Source organism: Sorex fumeus, unplaced genomic scaffold (genome assembly GCF_029834395.1).
Source record: "Sorex fumeus unplaced genomic scaffold, SorFum_2.1 ptg000018l, whole genome shotgun sequence".
NCBI classification, from domain to species: Eukaryota; Metazoa; Chordata; class Mammalia; order Eulipotyphla; family Soricidae; genus Sorex; species Sorex fumeus.
In genome coordinates this window covers 21808645-21833110 of record NW_026606075.1, presented here as the reverse complement: position 1 = coordinate 21833110, position 24466 = coordinate 21808645, and the positions used below count along the sequence as shown (strand labels likewise).

The window sequence follows — 24466 nt, the reverse complement described above, 5'->3', positions numbered from 1 at the left end:
ATGTATTTGATTTTCATACCATGGTAGCTGGGCATATTAGTACCTGTAATTTCACCTTTAACACTAGCAAGTTGTTCCTAGAATCTGGTGCTATTACTAAAATAATAACATTAGTAGAACGTTATAGTGTCTCATTTTCTTTTCAGAGCACTCCTCAAACTCATTACTAACAAATCCCAACTGTGCCTCTTGAGAGGGAAGCGATTGGCTTAGATGAACCATACAGATTGAAAAACAGCAAATTTAGCTTGAGCAAAATTATGGATGTGATCACAGCAGGAATCAAGAATCCCAAGAGTTTAGTTTTGAATGCAGTCTCTGTACCCGGAACACAGATCTCTTTTCTGAAGATACCTTCGCCTAAATGAAATTTTTAAACGTGTTCTCTTACTCCCCTTTGCCCTCCTCACTACTGGAAATGTCAACTTTCTAATTCTCTGGTAACTCAAAAATTCTCTTATTCACTTCTAGTATGCCGCAGCCTTCATATTTGTAGGATTAGGTTCTAAAAGGAACATAATAGACTTTCTGTTTCCCAACACTTCTGATGTTAACATTCATTAAAGGTTAAGACGCTTGTTTTGCATGTGACCAATCCCAGGGTTTGTTCACCCAAGCATCGCGGACCAGAGTAGACCCCAAGCATAAGTGGTCTAAAATTCCTTCCCTCCCCCCCCCCAATAAAAAATAAAATAGGAAAGATTTTTGAGTAACAAAGTTTTCATTGTGTTATAATTTTTTCTTATTACAAAAGCAATATGAGTTTAGTATAAAAAAACAGACAATGGAATAAGTAGAAGAAAGGAAATTTAAATTGCACAACCCAGAGATAGCTATTATTTATGCTAGCATCTTGTTGCTTTCTACATCTTTTATGCAAACATACTTTTCAAATGGGATCATGTTACGCATATAGTTTTTATAATTATTTTCCCACTTAATATGTCATGAATATCTTTCTATATCTGTAAGCATTTAGCTTCATTATCATGTTAAAGGGTTGGTATTCCACTTTCCTAAAGACCTAAATTTATTTATCCTGGGCTCTAATAGAAGGTGCTTAAGTTGTTGCCAGTGTTTTGATATTATAAATAATAGTTTGTTGAATAGTGTGCAGTGTCACGGGATGGCTTGTGATGGCTAAAATCCGCTAATCTCTGCTGATCTCTTTTTTCTCTGCTAAAGAGAGTTTATGTTTCCATAACAAAGTACATGCCAACAGACTTTCAGATTTCCCAATTCTTCCAATTCAGTGTTCACCCATGATCTTCCTAACTAGAAATTCAAGAATAACCACTGATCATGAATAACTTTATATCTGGATAATTTGCCAGGTCATCCATTATTTCCTTAGCATCAATTATTACAAGCAGAATTGCTAAGTCAAGGAGTCAATTCAGGCATTTAAACTGTCTTCAAAACGTTTAAACTAGTTTAAATCTTATGCAGAGGTATAACAGAGTGCTCACTTCCCTCAAACATCTCCTACTGTTAGATAATATTGTATTTATTGTTTTCTTTCCTTGAAGGTGAAAACAATACTGTATTGCTAAAGTTATAAATTTCTCACTAATCAGACTTATGAGCATTTATATATGAGTATGTTCTCATGCTTTCTTGCTATTTTTTGTAAATTGTTTTTGTAAAATTTATTATTCAGATGCCTGTTTTATTGACTTATAGTAATGTTTTATAAATTATGAAAATTATTACCATTTTTAGTAATGTGTATTGGGAGATGGATTTAGAGGATGAAATTGTTCAGCGATATTTTCCTAACTCAATAGGATTACTAAATAACTTCTAGTGAATATTACCAAGTTTAACCCTTGCCTTTTATGTAACTGTGGTCTAGTTACACGTATATATATTATATATAGCTCCTAGATATTATTAAGTTGCGCTGCTGGCTTGCTCAAAAGCAAAGTACATGAACATAAATGTGAATTCTAGCTTTATAGACCAACTTTATATTTAAGGTACAGTCAAGCAATAAAGAATACTTTCTTTTTGCTTCTGTGTCATGACTTTTTAACAAAAGTTTTGAAAAACTCTTTGTGAGGAAAGGTAAAGCTTAGACTTCACAAAGAACTGATACTTCTTTCCAAGAACATACAGGCTTTCCCCTGCATAAACTAGACCATTTATCACTGACCAGAGAAAAGACTGGGTCTGGGCTGGGAAGGATATGAGGGACCAGGAATAGAACTTGGGCACAGAAGAACAATAACTTGGGTGCTCTCACCACTCCTATTTACTTTAAGACTTCAATGTTTTTCTGAGGGAGTATTTTCAGAATAACTTCTTCTGGCAAAATGCATTTTGGAATTTGCAAATTTAGTCTTGTCTTGGGGGTAATCATCATGTGATAAACATTACACTATTGTTTCTCCTGGTTCAAGTGTACAACTTCTCTAAGTGTAATAAGGAAAAACTGGTGAGTTCAGGAGTAAGGTGCTCTCCTTGCATGCAGCTTAACCTGGCTTCAATTTCCAACATCCCATAGGATACCCCGAGCACTGCCAGGAGTAATTCATGAGTGCAGAACGGGGAGTAAACCCCAAGCATTGCTGGGTGTGGTCTAAAAACCGAAAACCAAAACAAAATGAGTGAGTTTGGCAATGTGGCAAAGGATTACAGTATTAGTTTACAACTCTTAATAGCTTACCATCAGATCATGCCTTCTCACAAAAAATGCATTTGCCTGAAAATGAAGTTTTTTTACTAATGATCTCTCTCTCTCTCTCTCATTGTCCTCAGTCTTTGACCTTCTTCCATCCTCCAACCAAAGGCTGAACCCCAGTGTTCTGCAGCCGATCCTGACCGATCCCACACTGAGTGAGCTCTATGTCATCTCCACCTTCAAGCTGCAAAGTAAAAGTTCAGCCACCATCTTCGGCCTCTATTCAACCACTGACAACAGCAAATATTTCGAGTTGACCATCATGGGGCGCTTAAACAAAGGTAACCGAATCCGCAGAAAGCATGGACTGAAAGGTTCACTTTCCTCTTTCTAGATTCAAATCTACTTTTGTTAAGATGTTCCTGTGTGTACAATGTTCAAAACAGTGTGTATGGATGCTTGCCACATGTGTTCAGTGGTCAGGCCACTTTCCCACCCCAGATGGCCAACAGAGAAGGAAATGGGGGCCAGACTGGTTGGTGGTCAATTGCAGTTTATTCCAATTTATTCTTCCTCTGCCTCTTTCAAGTCTCACTCACTTCCCATATTCCTCCTCCAGTGCCCACTCTCACAGCCTTAGTTATATGGAAAAATCACCAAGGGTTGGGAGTAGCAATTATACATAGGTGAGATAGCACAATCAGCACATGAAAGCCCTTCCTTCCAAAGATGCTCCTCTGTGACAAAGATCTACTCCTGCTAGGATATCCACTCAAGCTCTGAAATTCACCTAAGGGCATATTTCTCCTTTCCTTGGTTAATATCCATTTAAAAAGTTATCTTAAATTTGCTTCTTAATAAGCTTTCTAGTCATTGTGTATGGACACAGTAAGAGATATATTAAGCTTAAAGGGTGGTTCTCTTGGGGACATCTCAGACTACAGTTCTCAGGCCAGATTAGTCCTTCCTAACCCAAGCAGGGTCCTTGTCCAGGCTCTTCTCTTTGGGTCATGACAGAGTTTGTCCATGATAGTGCTTCTAATTTGTTATAAGTTTTATGGCACTTGGCCTATCTCATTTTAATGCCAGGGTAGCTTACAACCTTCCCTGGGTTCATCCAAGTCCCTTTGTCAGGACCTTCCTTTTGGGGTGCTAGAAACTAAGGGCAACTGAGGCTTAAGTCAAGTAAATATGATAGATGCCCATTCCCAATTTACAAAGCATAGCATTAACTATCTTCCTATGTCTATACAAAAATGACGTTGTTCTAAAAGTAAACTCTGTGAAGGACATAAGGGAAAGAGAAAAGCAATATTTCATTAACAAATAAAAAATCCAGAGTTCTTAGAAGAATATGACCTCACAAGTCACAGTGTCTGATTTGGAGGTATAGGTGATTAACAGATAGGGGAAGCAGAGCAAAAAGGAGAGGTTAAAGATAAACAGAGAGGAATGGGAGTGCCTCAAGAGCACTGTGATGGGTGTAATACAATAAACCTAAGCTCCCTTCAGCAAGGGAGAAAGGACAAAGGAGAAAGCAGGGGGGGGAGGGAAAAAGGAGAAAGCATGAACCAATGTTATTCTACACTTGTGTGATTTCCATTTTCAATGCCAAATTCTCCCCATCATATTATTTACATTACTTACATAGGGAGTGTAGGCTCAAAGGGGGAGAATTGAAGAATTTCTTGTGGCTGAGATACCCTTTGATATTGTCCCATCCTCATGTATTCTAGATCTAGTTCTAGAAAGGATAGGATCCAGGACAGTGGGTCTACTGTCATAGTCAGCTGTAACTGTGGCAACAAATTCTTTAGAGTGAGTGGCTTAAATTTAGAAACATGTTTCTCAGCAAATGGATGACTGCCAAGATTCCATGGCAGAATGACCTTGATTCCAAGGTCAAGATGGAAGAAGATGCACTTCCTTGTCGACAATGTCCTCATGGCCTCTTTTTTTTAGTGTGTGGAAGGGGGAAGGAGAGAGAGAGAGAGAGAGAGAGAGAGAGAGAGAGAGAGAGAGAGAGAGAGTTGATAGAGAGCTCTATGTTCTCAAAACCAACTAATTCCATTATGAGTGCCTCATCTTCATGACCTAATCTTAACCTATTGCCTCCCCAATTTCCACTTCAAAAAATCTTAGCATAGCTCACCTTAGAACTTCCATATTAGAAATGTGCCCCCTGCATGAGTCTTCAGCCCTTTACAACCACCCCATCATTCTTATGATGTTCCTTTAAAAGTTTGGGGCTCTCTGCCAAACACCTTCCTGCATCTGTGGCAAACAATATACCTCAAGGGACTAGAGAGATAGTACAGTAGGCAGGGTGCTTGCTTTGCACACATATGACCAAGATTTGATCCCTGGTACCATATGTGGTCCCTGGAGCCCTTCCAGGAGTGATCAGTGAGCACAGACCCAGGGAAAAGCCCTGAGCACTGTAGGTATTGCCTACTTTTTTAAAAAAAGCCTTTGAAAAAAGTATATAACATACAGCTCAAGTACTAGAACTAAACTCACCACTCTCTTTCCTACCAGTTTTATAAAATTTGACTGAGTTCTATCTCCATTGGTTCCTCTGCTATCACATGTTTTGCTGCCAACATGATTCAGGTTTAAGAAATGACTTCTAGAGACAAAAGTCACCACTTTTTTGTCTTTCTCATCCAAGCGTGCCCAGGGGACACAATTTGTTACTGCTTATTGAGGAATGTGACAGAGACATGTTCTTACTATCTTTTGCTTTTAATGAAAATTGAAGGATGACTCTTTCTAGCTAGATTTTACATTTATCTCCATTTGCCTTGCAAAACTGATACTGATACTTCTAGTGTTTTAGACTATTTCTATTAGGTTGTGGTTGGAATTAAACACTTAAATCAGTAAACATAGGAACTCAAAAGAAATTCAGAATCTTGAGTTCTCACAGGAGTATAGACAAGAAAAATGGGGATTTTTATCTCTTCTTTTATGTCAGGCTCCCACATATTCCTTCCCTCCTCTCTCGTTACTCCTTACTTGGATGCTTCTGAGTTGGGGTGAGATGGGGAAGGTTGGGTGTGTGTGTAAGGTATCAAATAATGATGGAGCCTGAGAATGGGGTCCATAAATTCAGCAAATGGTTCAACTATTCCTACCCCTATACCTGATCAGCCTTAATAGCAGGTGAATTTGTCCATCTCTCTGCTTTGGATCAGACAGCCCACTTGGTCTTATATCCATTGCCTAAATAACTTAAATATTCAGTTTAAATATCCATTGCCTAAATAACTTAAATATTCAGTTCATGATCTATTTTTTTAAAATCACTTCATCTAAAGATCACTTCATCTCACTAAATGGTCTATTTTGGATGCTTTAAATTGTTTTCTTTTAGTTAAGAGACCCTCTGACAGTGAAAAAAAAACTCTTGTGTTTCTAGCTTCTCATTCTCATTGGCTGGAGCGATAGCACAGCGGGTAGGGCATTCGCCTTACAAGAGGCTAACATGGCCGACCCGAGTTCGATTCCTCCGCCCCTCTCGGAGAGCCCGGCAAGCTACCGATATGCCAGACACAGTAACAACAAAGTCTCCAATGGAGACGTTACTGGGCCCGCTCGAGCAAATCGACGATCAACGGGAGGGCCTTTACCTTTTACTTTATTTTACATTCTCATTGAATATCATTCACCATTTCTTACTTGGTCATTATGTGAACCCATTATGCAAAGTCCATATTGCCTGAAAACAATAGAATGAAACTTACCCAAAATTGATTGCTCCTCTTTATATACAGGGGTATTATTAGCTCTAAAGACAGAGATATGGATGTATTGCTAATGTATTTCTTCTAAAGTATTCCTAGTAATGTGTTGAGCTGTTAATACCAGCTGATCTCCATGTTAGGGGAAATGATGAAACAATGGTTGAACATCTTTCTACCCTCCAGCTTATTAATGAATGCTCTTAGAAATTATGGGGGTTAAAAGTTCTAATAGTGGGGCTGGAGCGATAGCACAGCGGGTAGAGCGTTTGCCTTGCACATGACCAACCCAGGATTCGATTCCCAGCATCCCATATGGTCCCCCGAGCACTGCCAGGAGTAATTCCTGAGTGCAGAGCCAGGAGTAACCCCTGTGCATCGCCACAGTGACCCAAAAACCAAAAAGAAAAAAAAAGGAAGCCTTATATTCTGTCCAGCACCACATGCACCCCGAGAAGTGCTGGGAGTAATCCCTGAGCAACAAACTGGGAGAAGCCGCCAAGCATTGCCAGTGTCGAATAACGCATAGCAATCAACAGGGAAAGACAGAAAGAGAGAGAGAGACAGAGAGACAGAGACAGACAGAGACAGAGAGACAGAGACAGAAAGAGGGAGAGGGAGAGGGAGAGATAGAGAGGGGGAAGAGGAGGGAGAGGGGGAAGAGAGAGGAGAGAGATGAGGGGAAAAGAGGACTGTGTACTAGTATTATATAGAGCTTGGAAGGTTGAAGAATTTGACAAGAAGTTTTTTTGTTTTGTTTTTAAGATTTTTTTTTATTGAATCACCATAAGATAGACTCTTACAAAGCTGTTCATGATTAGGTTTCATTCATACAGTGTTCCAACACCCATCCCTCCATCAGTATACGTTTCCCAGCACCAGTGTCCCCAATTTACCTCCTCCCATCAACCACCACTGCCACCCCCCCCCCCCCCGCCCCAAGCCTGACAAGAAGTTTTATTGAAGTAATAAGGAGAATAATAAAACCGAAGATTTGCCATCCCTGGTGAATCTGAAAATTCCAGGAAAGATCATTAGTCTACTCTGACTGGAACAACAAATCTCCAACATTTTGCACTTGCCCTCTGCTTCCACCTTTGATATCTATGGCACCAGGAACTTGCAGTAATGCTTGGAGAATCAGCCAAGCCCTGAGGCCTAAAGATAAAGTATCACAAGCAGTTCAGAGCACTGGTTCTGAAGCCCGTGGGCTAGAGCGTTAAATAATTTGAGAAAGATGCATGGTTTAAAAGTTATAATTGGGCCAGAGAGATAGTATAAAGGTTTAGGTGCTTGTTTTGCACATAGACTGACCCCAGATTGACCCTGGCATTGCATAAATGATCCCTGAGCCCAGAGCCAGGAGTAGAACCTGAACACTGATGGATGTGCCCCAAAAAGCAAAAACAAAAAAAAAATTAAAATTATAGTGAGAGAGATAGTATGGGGTTAAAGGAGTTGCCTTGCAGATAAAACATCTGTCTTTGGTTTTTTCTGTAGCACTGCATGGTCCCCAAGCTTTGCCTGGTGGGCCTGAGTGACCCCCAACACAACAGCACCTGAACAGCACTGCATCCTAGAGTCTGAACTAAGATGAACTCTGAACCAATGACCCAGATGACCAACAATTCTCAAAGGGGCTCCAAGTTCCCTGAATAACTCTTGGGAGGTATCTTACCCCAAATTAGAATGATAACCCCAATAATAATAATACCACTCAAATAATAAGTGGTAGTATTTTTGGAGCCTTTTCAATGTGCCAGGATCATGCTAAAGGCTCAACATTCATTTGCCTTTTGAACTTTCATAACATTCTTATGAGATTCCCTTGAAAGAACTTGATTTTAAAGTCATATGCAAAAGATTTCAGGAACTCTACAGCAAATTCCCAGGTTACAACATTGTTTGTGCATTTTGGAATTGCTTGGGAAAAACTGAGATTATTTGGAGAAAAATGGGCTTACTGAAAATAAGTCATGTCAAACATTTTCGTTTTTTTAAAGAAATGTTTATAAGGTAATCAAAAAGATTCTGGCTTTTGACAAGGCTCTATGTTGGGTACAAATCTATTTGACATTCCAGTGAGGAGGCCAGAGCAATAGAGCAGTGGGTAGGGTACTTGTCTTGCATGTGGCCAACTCAACTTCAATCCCTAGTACCCCATATGGTCTTCTGAGTAATTCCTGAGTTCAGAACCAAGACTAAAACCTGAACATCGGTGGGTGTGGCACAAAAAGAAACAAAACATATCAGTGAAGGCATGAAGTAAAGACAGGATTTGATCATATTTGCAGTCTTGAAAGAGAGAAAATAACGTTTTGAATGCCATTGTCATTATTTACAACCAGGCTGACACAGTGAGCTATAATCAGAAGAAATTAAATAAAAATAAATGCAAATTCAACATCTAGGAATAAAAAACAATACTACTGAAACACTGTAAGTGAGAGACCTAAGCGTTCCAGTTACCATTAACTACTAATCAAGACCCAAGGACTCAATAGTAGAGCACATGCCTAAAATGTGTGGGGTGCTGGGTGCATTCTCTGGCGCCACAAAAGTGTAAAGTAAATAAATAAAAATTCATCACCGTTGAAGAATATGCTTCATAAGAAGCAATTGCCCAAAGATATTTCCTGAATAAATAAATGGCACAGCTCCTTTGATACGACTAATTTTGAAAACTCCTCAAAATTTTGGACTTTTCAAATGCATATATGTTTCCAGGTTAAGAGAACTAAGTAATAACCTTACCATATCATCATTGCCCAGGCCACATCCAGAACACTGGGTCTAGTCCTGGACACTTTTCACAGAAACACCACTGAATCACAGGTTATTATGGCAACCACCTAAACAACATCCCTTACATAACTGGCCCCCTTTTTCTTTCTGCCACATCACAAATCAGAAAGTCAAAGGAACTAGAGTCATATAAAAGCTTGAGAGAAGCAACAATTTCCTTAAACTATCTGAAGAATGTCATTTGTATTGGGGATACAACCAAACCTCTCCATAGCTCTGAAGAGTCAGATTTGAAGCCAGTGGTAGAAGTTTAAAGAAACACATTGGTGCTGCATTTGAACCATGTTGAGCCATCCAAAAGTGAAATGTGTTTCTCTGTGAACTAATGCGTTTCTTATTACAAGAAATACACTGATAGAGGCTTCACTGTTATTGAAGGGATTTGTTTAGTGAAATATTAAGCTAATATTATAATGTTTATAATATTCTATAGCTCTATTACTTCTAACTTTCTATGGCTCAACCACAACTAGAGCAGTTCTGTAAGTATACTTAAGGAATTGCTTTGCACCTTTCTCCTCAAACAAAATCTTGGAATTTCATGCATATGCACCTACTGGCTTTGTACCTACCTCATAGTTGTGTACACGATGTTGTACACATAGTTGTATACACCCATAACTTAATAAACTACAGATCCCTCTGTAGAGGTTTAATACGATTCCTGTGCTTCTTCTACTAGATGGTTTCTTTGATGTGTGCGTGCACTCTGCAAGCTTTACTTTTTTCAAACCAGACAGACTACATCTATCACACCTGAAGTCACCCAGAGTACGTGGAGAAAAAGCAATTTGATGTTTACCTTTTATATGAATTTCCAAAGCACTGACGTTACAAAGGCCTAGTATATAGACCATAAAGATAAATAAGCAGAGGCAAATGAGAATATCCATCACAAGAAACATTAATGACAAGAAGTCTTTTTTCCCATGTACAATTACTTTTAAAAAAAGGAGAAAGTTTGACAGTGATGGCTTTCACCAGATATTTAAAAGTGCTAAAGAGTGAAGTCATTTCTCAGTAAAGCAGAAAGCCGCGGACTACCTTCCCAAATGTGCTGTCTCCAGGACAGCCACTCAGAACTCCTTTGGCTGAGCAGACAAAATATTATCATTTCCGGTTTTTTAAAGCTAACACACTGCTTAATTGCTTTAACATTTGATGCATCACAACATTTTTGACTACCAGGTCCACTTTTCAAAAAGATCTTTATGAAAAATCTTTCCTCATCAATATTTGCACTCTTCCTAGTGAGGGCTCACTGTTTCACGTCCTGACATTTTCTGAGGTGGTCTTTACTCAGTTTGGGCAATATGGTGCCTAATGTAGGACTGGTACCCAGGCATGGGAATCTAGTCTTAAAATCAGGCTCCAAAGTATCAAGAACATTGGGTCATAGAGGAAGTACAGGAGGTAAGGTGTTTGCTTTGGATGCAACTGACACTTTTAGTCTCTGGTACCACATGTGGTCCTCAGAGCAACACCAAGGTTCCCTCCTGAGCACAGAGCTGTGAATAGCCCCTGAGAACCCCCTGGATATGACCCAATTTACCCCCTCAACCCAAGATAAATTTTAAAAAATTGCGATAAGACAGCGGGTAGGGCGTTCGCCTTACAAGCGGCCAACATGGCTGACCCGAGTTCGATTCCTCCGCCCCTCTCAGAGAGCCCGGCAAGCTACCGAGAGTATTCGATATGCCAGACACAGTAACAACAAAGTCTCCAAAGGAGATGTTACTGGGCCCGCTCGAGCAAATCGACGATCAACGAGAGGGCCAAGCACACAAAAATGCAAAGTTTAGAAAGAAACAAATGTGTATTTGTTATCAATAAACCAATATAAATTGCCTTAAATTGCCTCTGCACATATAAGATTCTAGGTTTAAAAGCAATACAGTGGGGGCTGGAGAGATAGTACAGGAGGCAAGGTGTTTGCCTTGCTGGAACCTGACTCAGGTTTGATTCCCAGCATCCCCTTCGGTCCTGAGCAGTGCCAATGTGACCCAAAATAAAAACACTCACTGTCACTGTCCTCCCGTTGTTCATCGATTTGCTTGAGCGGGCCCAGTAACATTGTGAGACTTGTTACTGTGTTTGGCATATCGAATATGTCACGGGTTGCTTGCCAGGCTTTGCCTTGCGGAAATAAAAACAAAATAAAATAAAAATTAAAAAAATGAGTGAGCACTTGAGTACTCTCATTTATTTTTTCATTCATTAAGTAGTTTGTTTTGGTGATCTCATATGCTATAATAGGTAGAAAATTAACAAGAAATGGACAGCAGGTTCTACTAGTTTACAATCTTTCTAATCAGCCAGACCCCAAAACCCACTGACATCACCAAGCTTGTTTCAGAGGGGGGAATGCAAGAGAACTGAATGTGCCACAGCTGAAGAAACAAGAGTTGTACTGGGAGCCTCCTGAATGTCCACACCCAGGGTGGTGATGGACCGAGGTGTGGTTCTCCCTCCCTGAGGAACAGGGAATGGCTCTCACACATCCTGGAGGGGGAAATGATTATCTTATTTACTCTGCCATATTAATGCATTTTTCTTCCCTCTGCTCTGTGTTGTGTGTGTTTTGGGGTAGGGGTGATGCATGGGGGTTGTTACTAAGATAGGACAAGCTGAGACCCCAGAAAGACGGGCAGGAGAGAAAGGGAATAGGGAACTGTGTCCATTCTCTCCCACACTGGATGCTCCCTGTCAGGAAACTTTCTTTGCAGGCCTGTGGGGTCCACCCTTGCAATGGCTCATGTGAAAATGTTGAGTTTCCCAAGTAGGTGCCTGTCTGCCCTCTGGGCTAGTCAAAACTGCTCTGAAGAGAAAAATCAGTATAAAAGCAGTGAAGTAAGGAATGCGCAATAAAAAAAAAAGGAAGCTGTAAGAGAAATGAGTGTTATTAGCTCAAGTATGACAAATGGTAAATGTCAATGCACTTGATAACTTTTCTGTTAAAGGATGCTGTGGAGATGGAAGTTTTCATAATTCTTCTTTTCCTTATTTTCCTCTTGGTATTGTCACAAGATCTAGGAGCATTAAAATTTGTCATCTTGGGGTGGAGCCATAGCACAGTGGGTAGGGCGTTTGCCTTGCATGCGGCCTACCTGGGTTCGATTCCCAGCATCCCATATGGTGCCCCGAGCACCGCCAGGAGTGATTCCTGACTGCAAAAACCAGGAGTAACCCCTGTGCAACGCCGAGTGTGACCCAAAAAGAAAAAAAAAAAGAATTTGTCATCTTGGCATTGCTTTGCCACGTCAGTCAAGGTGGAAGTACAGAATCTCCTAAAGTGACAGCATGAGCACAGTAGTGCAGTTTGCTACCTGCAATGTGTTGAATTGTCACTCTCTAAAATTTTATGTCAGAAACTTTGACTGCCATCATCCGATTATTCTCTGAAGTTCATATTCACCACATTAAATGTGCACCTGTTAGATATAAAGTACTCCATTAGATACTACTAACAAAATGAAACTTAGCTCTCAGTCTCAGAAGTAAATCATGGTCCACATGCCTTGGAAGGTCTGCTAAAAGCAGGCAATATGCCCAGGAAAATGTTTCCTTGAATTCCACAGAAATCTCAGGCTGGGGAGGAAAACCAGGAGCATTTTATTTAATCCATTTTGTGTATCCTCTTAAAAGTTACCATATGAAGCAGAGGTTATGGCCTTAATGAGAATCAGAAGACACTGAGTGTACCTGGCTCTGACTGAATAGAAGCCTGGTTGTCTGAGTGGTGTTTTTATTGGACTGTGAAAATCCAGTTTTTTGCAGAATTTCTCTGAAAAAAGTCAAAGTTTTTTAAAACTGTATTATAACATGTTTGGGTATGATTTCCCCTTCTTTGGGGGTACTCTATATGCCTCTAGTTTCCTACAGTGCAGCTAGGATTATAAGTTCTCAACAGTATTCAAGCAGTCAAAATTCTGTTATATTCCATTTTTAATCTACCTCAATAATTTCTACTTGTGTCAATATGTCTATTTCCTGCTAGTTTCTTTCTCTTCATACCAGGTTATAGTAATGTTAGAAACCCTAGTATCAGAGAGAGAAAGAGAGAGATAGCAGATAAGGCACTGTGTTGTACACAAGAAACCCATGTTATATCACCCTAGCGCTTCCATAAATGATGAAGGAAGGCCTGAGTACCTCAGGGAGAGGGAGAAAGAGAGGAAGGGAGAGAGGGAGGGAGGAATTCTCCTTCAGGAAACACAATACTGTCCTTTCAGAGAAAGGCTTTCTAGCTAGTATGTTTTTTTCTGTCATTTGCCTGATCCTGATTCTTTTCTCTCAGTAAGCGTAGGGTAGTGACCACATAGAAGAGCAGATCAGCACTTGGACTCAGTCCATCATCTCCCTCCCAGCTCCTAAACACCACTGGTCCTCTCAGGTCATGGTGACATGGAAGGGCACAGGTCCTCAGGGAGCAGGGGTGGGGAAATGAAGCTAGTCTAATTTAGGAAAGCCTTCCAACATGTCCTTCAGGTTTAAAACAACATAAGCAAGTATTCCTGGCTGGTTATGGGACAGCACCATGCGGGCATGCCACCCCCTAGGAAAGTTCCTGAGCAAAGACAGTCTGAGTCACTTGTCGCAAATCATACAGATGGACAGGAGCACAATCTGTCTGTCTGTGTCTCATGCGTTTCTTTTTCACATTTTTGTATTACAGAATTATTTTTCTTTAAATTTTAACTATGGTTTAGATAATATTGTTATAGTGTTAAAAAAAAACTTACGGTATTGGTGCACAGTTACTGCATCTTACCACCAGCAAAGTGTCCATGAGTCTCCATCACTGTCCCTGTGTCACCTCTAGTCCCATCTTCATTCCTTCCCACCACTCCCTCAGTTGCTTGGTAAACAGTTTTGTAATACAAGGCCAAAGATTGCACAATATTATCTATTCCCTTGATTAGTTCCTCTATATTCCTCAGATGAATGAGATCATATGGTATTTGTTCATCTCCCTTTGAATTAATTCATTTAACACAATGTCCTCCAAATTCATCTATGTTGCAGTGAGCTGCATGATTTCATATTTTCTTAAGGCTGCATGATATTCTATTGATTATATGTCAAAATTTATTCATCTTTTGTTAAACATCTGAGTTTTTTCGATATCCTATCTATTGTACTAAGCACTGCAATAAACATAGATGTGCATATATCTTTTTTAATTAATGTTTTTGTTTTGGGGGAGTATGTGCATGTTTTAATGTACATGTTTTATAGAAAGATTAGATAATAAAGATGAGCAAAAGGAAATAAATATATCATCCAGTTATACTAATGTATTGATATCTGTAGCTCTGTAGCACTGTCCTCCCATTATTCATCGATTTGCTCGAGCAGACCCAGTAACATTGTGAGACTTGTTACTGTGTTTGGCATATCGAATATGTCATGGGTAGCTTCCCAGGCTTTGCCATGAGGGCAAGATACTCTTAGTAGCTTGCCGGGTTCTCCGAGAGGGTTGATATGTTTTATTCTAATTTTCTATATGTTTATTACATGTGTACACATATTTTTAAGTAAAAGTGCCTTGACTTATAATCTTTATCCATTCAACATAGTACTAGAGTGATGTTTTGTGGTTTTAATACACAGACACTCCATATCCACAATATTTAATTTTACGGTGGTGATTTTTTTTAGTTTGTTTTTGGTGGTCCCAGAAATTGAACCAGAGTTTCACACATACAGTGCAAGTGCTATACCAAGTCACATTCCCAAACTTTACAGTAAACCATTTTAACTATCCAGATGTATTCGATATGCCAAACACAGTAACAACTGTCACAATGGAGATGTTACTGGGCTCACTCGAGCAAATCGATGAACAATAGGACAGTGACAGTGACAGTGACCTATTCCAGAATTTGAGTAGTTAGCCCTCCCTTTCACTTGTCTTATTTAAATGTTTGTTACAATAATTCTGAAACACACATTGAAACTCATACATTATGAATTTAAAACTATTATTTTCTTGGTTTTAATTTCTAGAAGTGACTTTTCTGGGTATAGGATATGTGTGTGTGTATACATATGTTTAAAGTTCTTACACACACCACTGTGTTGTCCCCCAGAAAAGTTCTACCAATTTTAAACTGTCCTAAACTGATGTAGCTGAAGACTTTGGCCCTGACCTTTGGAGCTGCGGAGAGGATTCTACTACATCCATTATCCAGCAGAATTTGCTGTCAGCTTCTGACCTTGTTCCTGGTGATGCCTTTGGGTTTAGGGGTGGTACCTAAAGGCATTCTTGGTAGTCTCGCTATGCCCTTAAAGAAAATTACTTTAGTCTTTGTAGCAATAAATAGTCTTTATTTTCACCCCATGGCCTTCCAAAAGTTTTTCCTTCCAAGAACAGATTTTATTGTACTTCAGAATTTAGTAAATCCTTGACAATAGTAGCACACAAGGCAAGCCAAGATTTTTTTAATTGACATGAAGTTTTATTTAGTGAGCTTAATAAGGTATGTGGGTAGATAGCTACCTACATAGGAAAAGCAAACAGAAAATAAGGTCATGAGCCTCCCTCCTAGCAGCCATGGATACCTTTAATTCTCAGAGTATTGTTGAATTTAAGGATGGCTTTCTGAAGAGCAATATGCTGACTTATACTTGATTCACTCTGTGCTCACGCAGGTCTTTCCGTGCCTAACATTCTGTTAGTCATGGAATAAATCACACCAGGTTTCATATTGTAGTTCTGCCATTGCTATGTCCTTGAGCAAGTTCCTCACTTCTCGGAGTTTCACTTTCCTCATTTTTATTGATTTCAATTTCACAGGGTTGCCATGAGTAGAAATGAAGTGTTTAATGTCACGAAGGGTGGCACCAGCCCCATGGCAGTGCTCAGTAAGTGTCTGGAGAGCTAATGAATTCATGCCCTGAAGGACTTGGTTATCATCTGACTTTGGACGGGCTCTGCTGACTCAGTGTATGCATTTCTATCTGAAGTCGGGTTGTTGGGTTGTGTGTGTGTGTGTGTGTGTGTGTGTGTTTTCACATTTGCCACTCACTATTTCTTCAGAAGCACAAGTCAGCCTCAGCAAGAGAGTGGGCTGCTAGTGCCAAGAACAAAGTCTGCCTCATAAGATGTTGAATATTTATGCTCCTGACTGGGTCTGCATTTCCCCCACATCCCCAGGACACATCCTTAGGACTCCATAGGCTGTTCCCACACAGAACTGCCCCTTTTCCTTTGTTGCTCTCATTCACTGATCTTTGCTTGGTTCCAGCCATTCTCCGCTACCTGAAGAATGATGGGAAGATCCATTTGGTGGTGTTCAACAACCTGCAGCTGGCTGACGGCCGGCGGCATCGCATCCTCCTGAGACTGACCAATTTGCAGCGAGGGCCTGGTTCTGTAGATCTCTACGTGGACTGTACCCAAGTGGACTCTATCCACAGCCTCCCTAGATCCTTTTCTGGCCTCTCTCAGGGTGCTGCCCTGGAATTAAGGACTTTTCAAAGGAAAGCACAGGTAGGAATCCACACTCCATTCTGTAGTGAAAAATCAGGATGCCAGAGCTCAAAACTCAAAGGTGCTGGGGCTCACAGGCAGTCAGACCATGGCTGTATAATACAATCATGTGTAGAACGTAAAACTCCAACAAAAGACCCAACCTAGGCAAAATGGTATCTGTAGGGATGATGCCTAAGCATCACTGTTTTTCCCTATATTGGTAGTGGCTGGGGATGTGATGACTCATTGGTAAAGTAGTTAATTGCCTTGCATGCATGGGGTTCAGTCCCCAGCACCACAAAAGCAAAATCCCCACAGAAGACTTTACCTGATTTAATTAAAAAATGCTCTTTCTCAAGTATCAGCATTCAGAATATATCCAGATATATAAAATATAAATGGTAATGAGAAGACAAAACTTGGCATTTATGCATTAGATGATAAATGAAGACTTTTTGGCTATAAGAATAAAGTTGGAGAGCAAAATTAAAATAAACTGTCTTTGGGGAAGAGATAATATATTTTTAATCTTTCATAATGTTATTTTTATTATAATGAAAGTTTTTAAATTAATGTTTGGAAACTGGAAAATCAAGCACTAGGAATAAAATTTTCCACAGGTCTTATCAGAACATCCCTAATATGAAGGCCCTATTGCCAATTTAGTCCCTTATAACTTTAAAAATCCTGGACTGGAGTGATAGTACAGTGGGTAGGGTAAGGGCCTTGCAGAATGGACAACCCAGATTCAATCCTAGGCATCCCATATAGCCCTTTAAGCCCACCAGGGGTGATCTCTGAGTGCAGAGCCAGAAATAATGCCTGAGAACTGCCTGGTATGGCCCAAACGCTAATGACGAAAAAACCTGTCAGTGGGCTAGAGCAGTAGTATAGTGGGGACGGCATTTGCCTTGCACATAGCTGACCCCGGTTCGATTCCTGGCATCCCATATGGTTTCTCGAGCCAGGAGTAATTCCTGAGTGCATAGCCAGGCGTAACCCCTGTGTATCACTGGGTGTGACCCAAAAAGCCAAAAAAAAAAAGTCCATCAGTTCCCTTTTCTATTTTATGCCATATAGATGGTATGGTTTTATTACTGTACCATTTTCAAATACTACAGAAATTGAGACATTTATTTTAAAGCTTTTTCCTAGGAAAAGCCTTTTTTTTCCTTTGGAGAACTAATATTCTTTTTCCTTTCCTATAACTATAACTGGTCATAGTTCCTGGATTTTATCTGATTTGGAAGCCAGTGTCAACATTGGTAACAATGTTCATCTGTTGTGGTCTCTAACATTGCTGTCTTTGATGTTGCAATCCTTACTTTCCAATTATATTTTATTATATGTGATTTTGTTACAAGCTGCTCTGAGTCCTTTGTGTGGAAACAGAGTGTTAGTGATCATTTCCATTACGCATAGAAATGCTAAGCAGTTTCAGATAATAACATAAAAACAGTGAACCTAATAGTTGAATTTTGTGCTTCAGAAGAAGGAGTACTTTTTTTTTTCAATTTCTAGTTTTTTTTAATAATTTATTTATTTATTGAATCACTGTGGGAAAAGTTGCAAAGCTTTCAGGTTTAGGTCTCAGTCATGCAAATATCAAACACATTTCCCTTTACCAATACTTATTTTTTACCACGAAGAACCCCAATAAAACCCCACCTCCCACCCCTCCCAATGCCTGTGAGGCAGATGAATTCTAGTTAACGCTATCTACTTTGACTAGATTCGTTGTTTCGATAAAAGATGCACCATTATTATTTAGAGTTTATGACCCCCCCCCCAAATCAGGCATGCTGAAAAAGCATTGTGAAATGATTTGCTTTCTACAGCTGGGTTCAAGAATTAAATGTTGTTGCGCGGCCGCAATAGCGGCCGCATGGTTTTGGATTTCTGCTATTTTACTTATTAACCCTGGAAATATTTCTACTGAAAGTCAGATAATTAAGAGATTGGTTTCTGTGCTCTGGAGTCATGGCCGTGCCAGAGAGCCGCTCGTGGGGGGCAACTGGTGACCTCGGTAGGGCGTGAGGAACAGGCCGGAACGCCCCCTTCCCATGAGGTTTTAGTCACCCCCACAACCCCCGGTTCATACCTGCTGTCCACAAGGCTCCCATGCGGCCGCCATCTTTCTTTCCAGAGAGGGGAGGGTGGAGGGGAGTAACACCCTTTCCCCTCCGGGCAGGTATGATGGCGTGGATTAATGCATAGTCCGTTTACTTTTCTGCTCCAAGCAGAAGCAGTACTTTTAAGTAGGAATTCCAAGCAAATTAAATTCTCAGAGTGCTTTTTTTGTTTGCTTTTTGTTATCTTGGCATATATTTGTATGTGTAGGTAGTGGAAATTTATAGAGAATGAATCAATAAATATGTAAACATGTTAAACTTTATTTCTGAATCTCCAGAGTAGCCCAAGTCATCAGAATACAATCAGAAATTAGGTCATCAAGTCTGAAATTCAGGTCTGCTACCAAATAAATTCATTCTTAACCTATTTGAAGTCATCTAGGACAAGCTGGTGAGAAACTCTATGCTTTGGAATTTTCTCCAAGGTTGTAATTGCTTGGTGGAAACAAATACTGAGATAAGGTCAAGTGAATTGTGACCTGAGGATGCTAAGGGAAGGAGATGGTGGAGTGATTTTGGCACTCTGGTACTGGGCGTGGTGTAGCAGCTCTGCACACATAAAGTGATATTATTGGTACATGTGCAAAAAATAAATAAACACTAATTATTTTTAAACTGGACCTCCTTAGACTATCAGGATGGACCACAGCCCTCTGTCTTAGTCACCTACTTATTAAATCAGGCAACTAATCAACAAAGGGACACTTTCTACGTAGTAAGGATTCTGTGGTGGTTGAAAATATTAATGGCCCTGTTAGTGATTGTAATCTAGTCTCTAACGTTATCCCTGCTATCTAGTACAGATTTTGTACACCTTAACTCAGCTAGACCTCATAGCATGCTCACTTCTGAAAGGAGGAATAACGTGGACTGTTTTGTATTTAATGAGGAATATCAGTAAAAATGACAAAATAAAGGGGTAAGGAAATTAAGATTATGACTAATGACGAATGATTACTATCAATCAGTATTGTGAAAATAAATTATCAAATACTTTATAATTATAGAATGTACCATCTATTTATTCCCATATCCCAAGAAAATCAGTGACCTTATAAAAGCAAGAGTCAAGACATTCTATAAACAGTATTAAAATTGCTTAAAATTATAATCTGGGGGTTGGAAGACAATACAGATAATACAGACAAGACAATACAGAGGAGATAATACAACGAAAGATTGATGTCTGCACCACAAGTTCCCTCCAAGCATCTCCATTTAGCCCTGGAGGTCTCTAGTCCACTGAGCAGCATTGTATCCTCTGGTTCTTGCATAGAACCTCCAGTCTGGTTTGCTGCGAATCTCTAGGGCCTCGTGAACACCACTTGGGAAGCAATAAATAATGCTAATGAATTAATAGGGCTATGTATCTTGCTTATTACATGCTTAAAGTTAAAAACAAATTCAAATTCTAAACAATGTTCGAATTCCCTGCCACAAAAGTCTCTCATTTAGGAAGAAGAAAACCAGCTTCTTCTGAGAGCCATGGCGATTAGTTCTCAGACCAGGTTGAATGTCAGCATTTTTCTAGACTCCTGGCTACTTGCAGATTTGCTCCTGTTGAAAGACTGATTTGCCAGCTTTTGGAAAAATGCATACCCACAAAATTATGTAAAAACCTCTGGGTCCAAGAATACAGGACCGTGCCATTGTGAAAACTCTGTGTTGGCTCTCGCTTGGTGTCAGCAACGTGTGGTATGACTGTGGTTTCTTCCAGGACTTCCTGGAAGAGCTGAAGCTGGTGGTGAGAGGCTCACTGATCCAGGTCGCCAGCCTGCAAGACTGCTTTCTTCAGCAGAGTGAGCCCCAGGCAGCCATGAGCACTGGTGAGGACTGTGGCACCATTTCTCCCCACCTCATCACACAAACCTTCCGGCCCCTGAGTGGGCTAGGTCTTGTCACCAAAGGGAGCCTTTGGCAGGGCAGCATGTCCCAGTGCATCTCTAAGAATCAGGCTCAAGTGCCCCAACTCAGGGCAAGGAATCTTTTGGTTGGTTGCACTTTTACTTATTTTTTCATAAAGAACATATCTAAGTGCATTTCTGTTTTTATAATGGATAGGAATTTGGACTAACTGGTTAGTAGTCTCATTATCTTTTGGTTTTTAATTAACTCAGTGGCCCCAACTCAAATTCCCATGGGAATGTATATTTTTAAGAATTGTTTGTTTGGAGTCACTCTAACAATAACAGTCACTGAGTTGGGGAGAGAGATGACTCACAGGCTAATGTACATGCTTTACATATGGGAGGCTGAGGTTTGATTCCCGGCACTGCATAGTTCTCCAAGTGCTGTTGGATGTACCTTGCTACCTTCATCCCTGACTTAGTAGTCCCTGGCTAAATGTGCCTTATCTTTATTCTTTCTCCAGGAGACTTTAATCGACAGTTCTTGGGGCAAATGACACAACTGAACCAGCTGCTGGGTGAGGTGAAGGATCTCCTAAGACAGCAGGTAACCACCAGGACATGGTATCAGGATGCCCAGCCTATCAGAGAACTTCTCAGCCAGAACTAGCAAAGTGGGCAGCCTGCAGAGGCAGGGAGGTGCCTCAGCTGCTCAGCGCAGCCCCCACCAGGGCTCTGCCAGAAGGACTCTGGAAATGGCGACAAGCCGTGACAGACACACATTCACCAAAGCACTGAGTACTATTGCAGCACTCCTTTAATAAGCGTTTACCAGATTGCTACCCATGGATTCTTTCATTCCTGGATTATATATTCAGAAACTCCTTTTCTTCCCCCCCCTTCCCTTTTCTAAAGGTCAAGGAAACATCATTTTTGCGAAACACTGTCGCTGAATGCCAGGCTTGCGGTAAGTGCTTTTCTAGCAACTGACTCTGAGATGGACAAGCAGTGCAGACTGCTGAAGGGCAGAGGGGGTAGTGGCTTTAGCTGGGGTTTCTGGAGATTAGACACAGAGTAAGAAGAAGGGCATTCACTGAGAAAAAAAGATTTCATTTGGAATCAGGTATGTTTTCTTGGCGGGGAATAAACCTGTGGCTTACATGGTTTTCTCTTAGGTCCTCTCAGCTTTCAGTCTCCAACGCCAAACACCGTGGTGCCCCCGGGACCTCCTTCACCCCCAGCTCCCAATGTACGCCGATGTGATTCCAACTCGTGTTTCCATGGGGTCCGATGTACCAACACCAGAGATGGTTTTCAGTGTGGGCCCTGCCCTGAGGGCTACACTGGAAATGGAATCACTTGTTCTGATGTTGATGAGGTAAATATTCAACTAGACTGAGCAGGGTCTCCCTCAGAATCTTTCTCATTCATCAGCTTGCAGGAAAAAAGCCAGCAGGATGACTAAGGAATGACTTGGGGAGTCCTCCAGACTCCATGAAAATTACTTCCCCCGCAAATCCGTAGAGACTGTAAGGCACTATGAGGAAAGAGGCATGACACTGGGGTGTGCAATCTCTCAAATAGTTCTTTGTGTTGGCTCCTCTCAGTTGGTTCAGGTTGCCACAGTGATAGACTTGGGTTTTCAATTCTCTTAAGCAATCTGTATTAGAGTTTTGATTTTTCCATGATCTTTGCCAGTTTGGAAGGGCGAAGGTCTGTGTAAGGATGTATTGCAGGGGTTTCAGCTGATGTCTTCAGACTTCTTCTGATAGAGGAGCAGAGGGAAATCTCAATCCAACAAGAGTGGTTCAGACCCCATAACCAATGAGAAATGACAAATGCCACAGGACAGAACCAGAAAGGCACATATAGAAAATAGGAGCTATTTGGCCAACTGGGGAATGACAGAGGCAGTTTCAAAACCAGAATTATGCAGTCAGTAGTTGGACCCCAATATTCATGAGAGGGAGGGAGGCTGCTCCCAGAATGTGGCCTTTCCCAGATAACAGCTGGAAGGAGAAATGGAGAGCACAAGGTACATGCACAAGCAGGTAAGCACATGTGTGCTCACAAGTCCCTATGCGTGTGCAATTGCACACGTGTGCAACTGCACGCACGCGCACACATGCGCACACACACACAGACTCCTACACTTACACCTACCTTCTGTAGGCTTAAGGTGGCTGATTACCTCCCTAGGTAGTCAACAATTAAAAATCATTTCCAGTAATCCCTTAATTGGAGAAACATCTGTACACATCTCATAGAACCACATCTGGTTTTTATCTGTGAGCTGGAATTTTCCTTCTCCTGAAAGGGCAGGAAGTATTCATGTTTTTTACATTAGTTGAAGTGGCAAGAATGAAAAAAAGGATCAAAACCAATATCCTGGATTCCAAATGCCCTGGAACAGTCATTGCCTTCATTGGGCATGGAGAGGCACAGACCATGATGGGTCACAGCTTCCTGAAGGAACAACTGCCTTGGCTCTGACTTGAGTAGTTGGTTCAGTAATACCTTTGGACTCAACTAACAGCCAGCTAACAAGCAGTCTATAACCTTTATCCTTTCACGAACATTTTTCTTTAATTTTTTAAATATTAAAACAATTGTATTATAATTTATATAATAAATTATAATTTATTATAATTGTGTTACAGTTTAGGTAATAGGGTTACAATAGTGCTCGGGTTTCTGGTATTGTTGTACAAAGTTCCTACCCACCCTGATTCCATCCCTATGCCCACTCTAGTCCAGTGTTCCTTCCCTTTTATTTCCTGCCCGTATTATTTATTTGATTAACAGTTATGGTTTTGCTTCATGCTGTGTTTTTCTTCTTTGTTGCCCGCCTTCCTCTTTGGGACCTGGAAATCTCAGGTCTGTATTCTAGTCTCTGAAGTTTATTGTTGATACTGTCCACACCTTTGGTTTGTTTCTCTTATTCCACAGATGAGCAAGATGATCCTTTATTTGTCCTTCTGCCTCTGGCTTATTTCACTCAGCATGATGCTCTCCAGTCCCATCTAAATTGCCACAAACTGCATGACTTTATTTTTTTCTAGTAACAGCATAGTATTCCATTATGTATATGTACCACAACTTCCTTATCCATTCATCAGTTGTTGGACTTTTCTGTTGCTTTCACATCCTGGTTATTATAGTAAGAGCTGCGGTGATCATCAGTGTGCATATAACTGCTTTAATTAATGTTTATGTGTTTGGGTGTAGATATTAAGACCAAGTTAAACTATCAGAAAATTTACACTGGGAAGTAGACTAGTTCACATCAAGGATGCTTTTCAACTTGTTTTGCCATTATTCCTTGATACTATCAAAGCCAACTAAAAGGCACCCCCAGATTGTGTGGGTCAGATAATTAATGGGTAAATATTAAATTGGAACCCTTTATTTCCTTTTAATCATTTGCCCACCGAAGAATGAATGGAGAATAAACAAGGATATGAAAACAGTTGAATGAAAGTCTGTGAGTATTTTCTCCATGTGACTAATAACTAATCATTTTTTTCCCAGTGCAAGTACCATCCCTGCTACCCAGGTGTGCGCTGTGTGAATTTGGCTCCTGGCTTCAGATGTGACGCCTGCCCAGTGGGCTTCACAGGCCCTATGGTGCAGGGTGTTGGAATCAATTTTGCCAAATCAAATAAGCAGGTGGGTTGAAGTTAGAACTCTTCCTACTCTTTTTAATTTTTACCTTAAATTTTCCAAAAGGAAAATATCTCCTCACTCTGTATAACCTGAACTTACTGGAGCAGCCAGTGGCATATGGAAGAAATACCATGGTGTCTAATGGGAAAATTAGAAAGTTTCCAACTCATTTC

The 24466-nt window shown here is 40.4% G+C and overlaps 1 protein-coding gene across 1 annotated transcript in view; it reads left to right on the top strand.

The window, feature by feature from the left end:
• The window catches only part of THBS4 (thrombospondin 4), a 49183-nt gene that overhangs the window by 3198 nt on the left and 21519 nt on the right, over positions 1 to 24466 (top strand). The window contains exons 2-8 of the mRNA XM_056112540.1: positions 2761 to 2964; positions 16422 to 16666; positions 20498 to 20606; positions 21152 to 21234; positions 21543 to 21594; positions 21803 to 22005; positions 24159 to 24296. Coding sequence (XP_055968515.1) covers positions 2761 to 2964; positions 16422 to 16666; positions 20498 to 20606; positions 21152 to 21234; positions 21543 to 21594; positions 21803 to 22005; positions 24159 to 24296 — 1034 coding nt within the window. The remainder of the gene's footprint in view (positions 1 to 2760; positions 2965 to 16421; positions 16667 to 20497; positions 20607 to 21151; positions 21235 to 21542; positions 21595 to 21802; positions 22006 to 24158; positions 24297 to 24466) is intronic.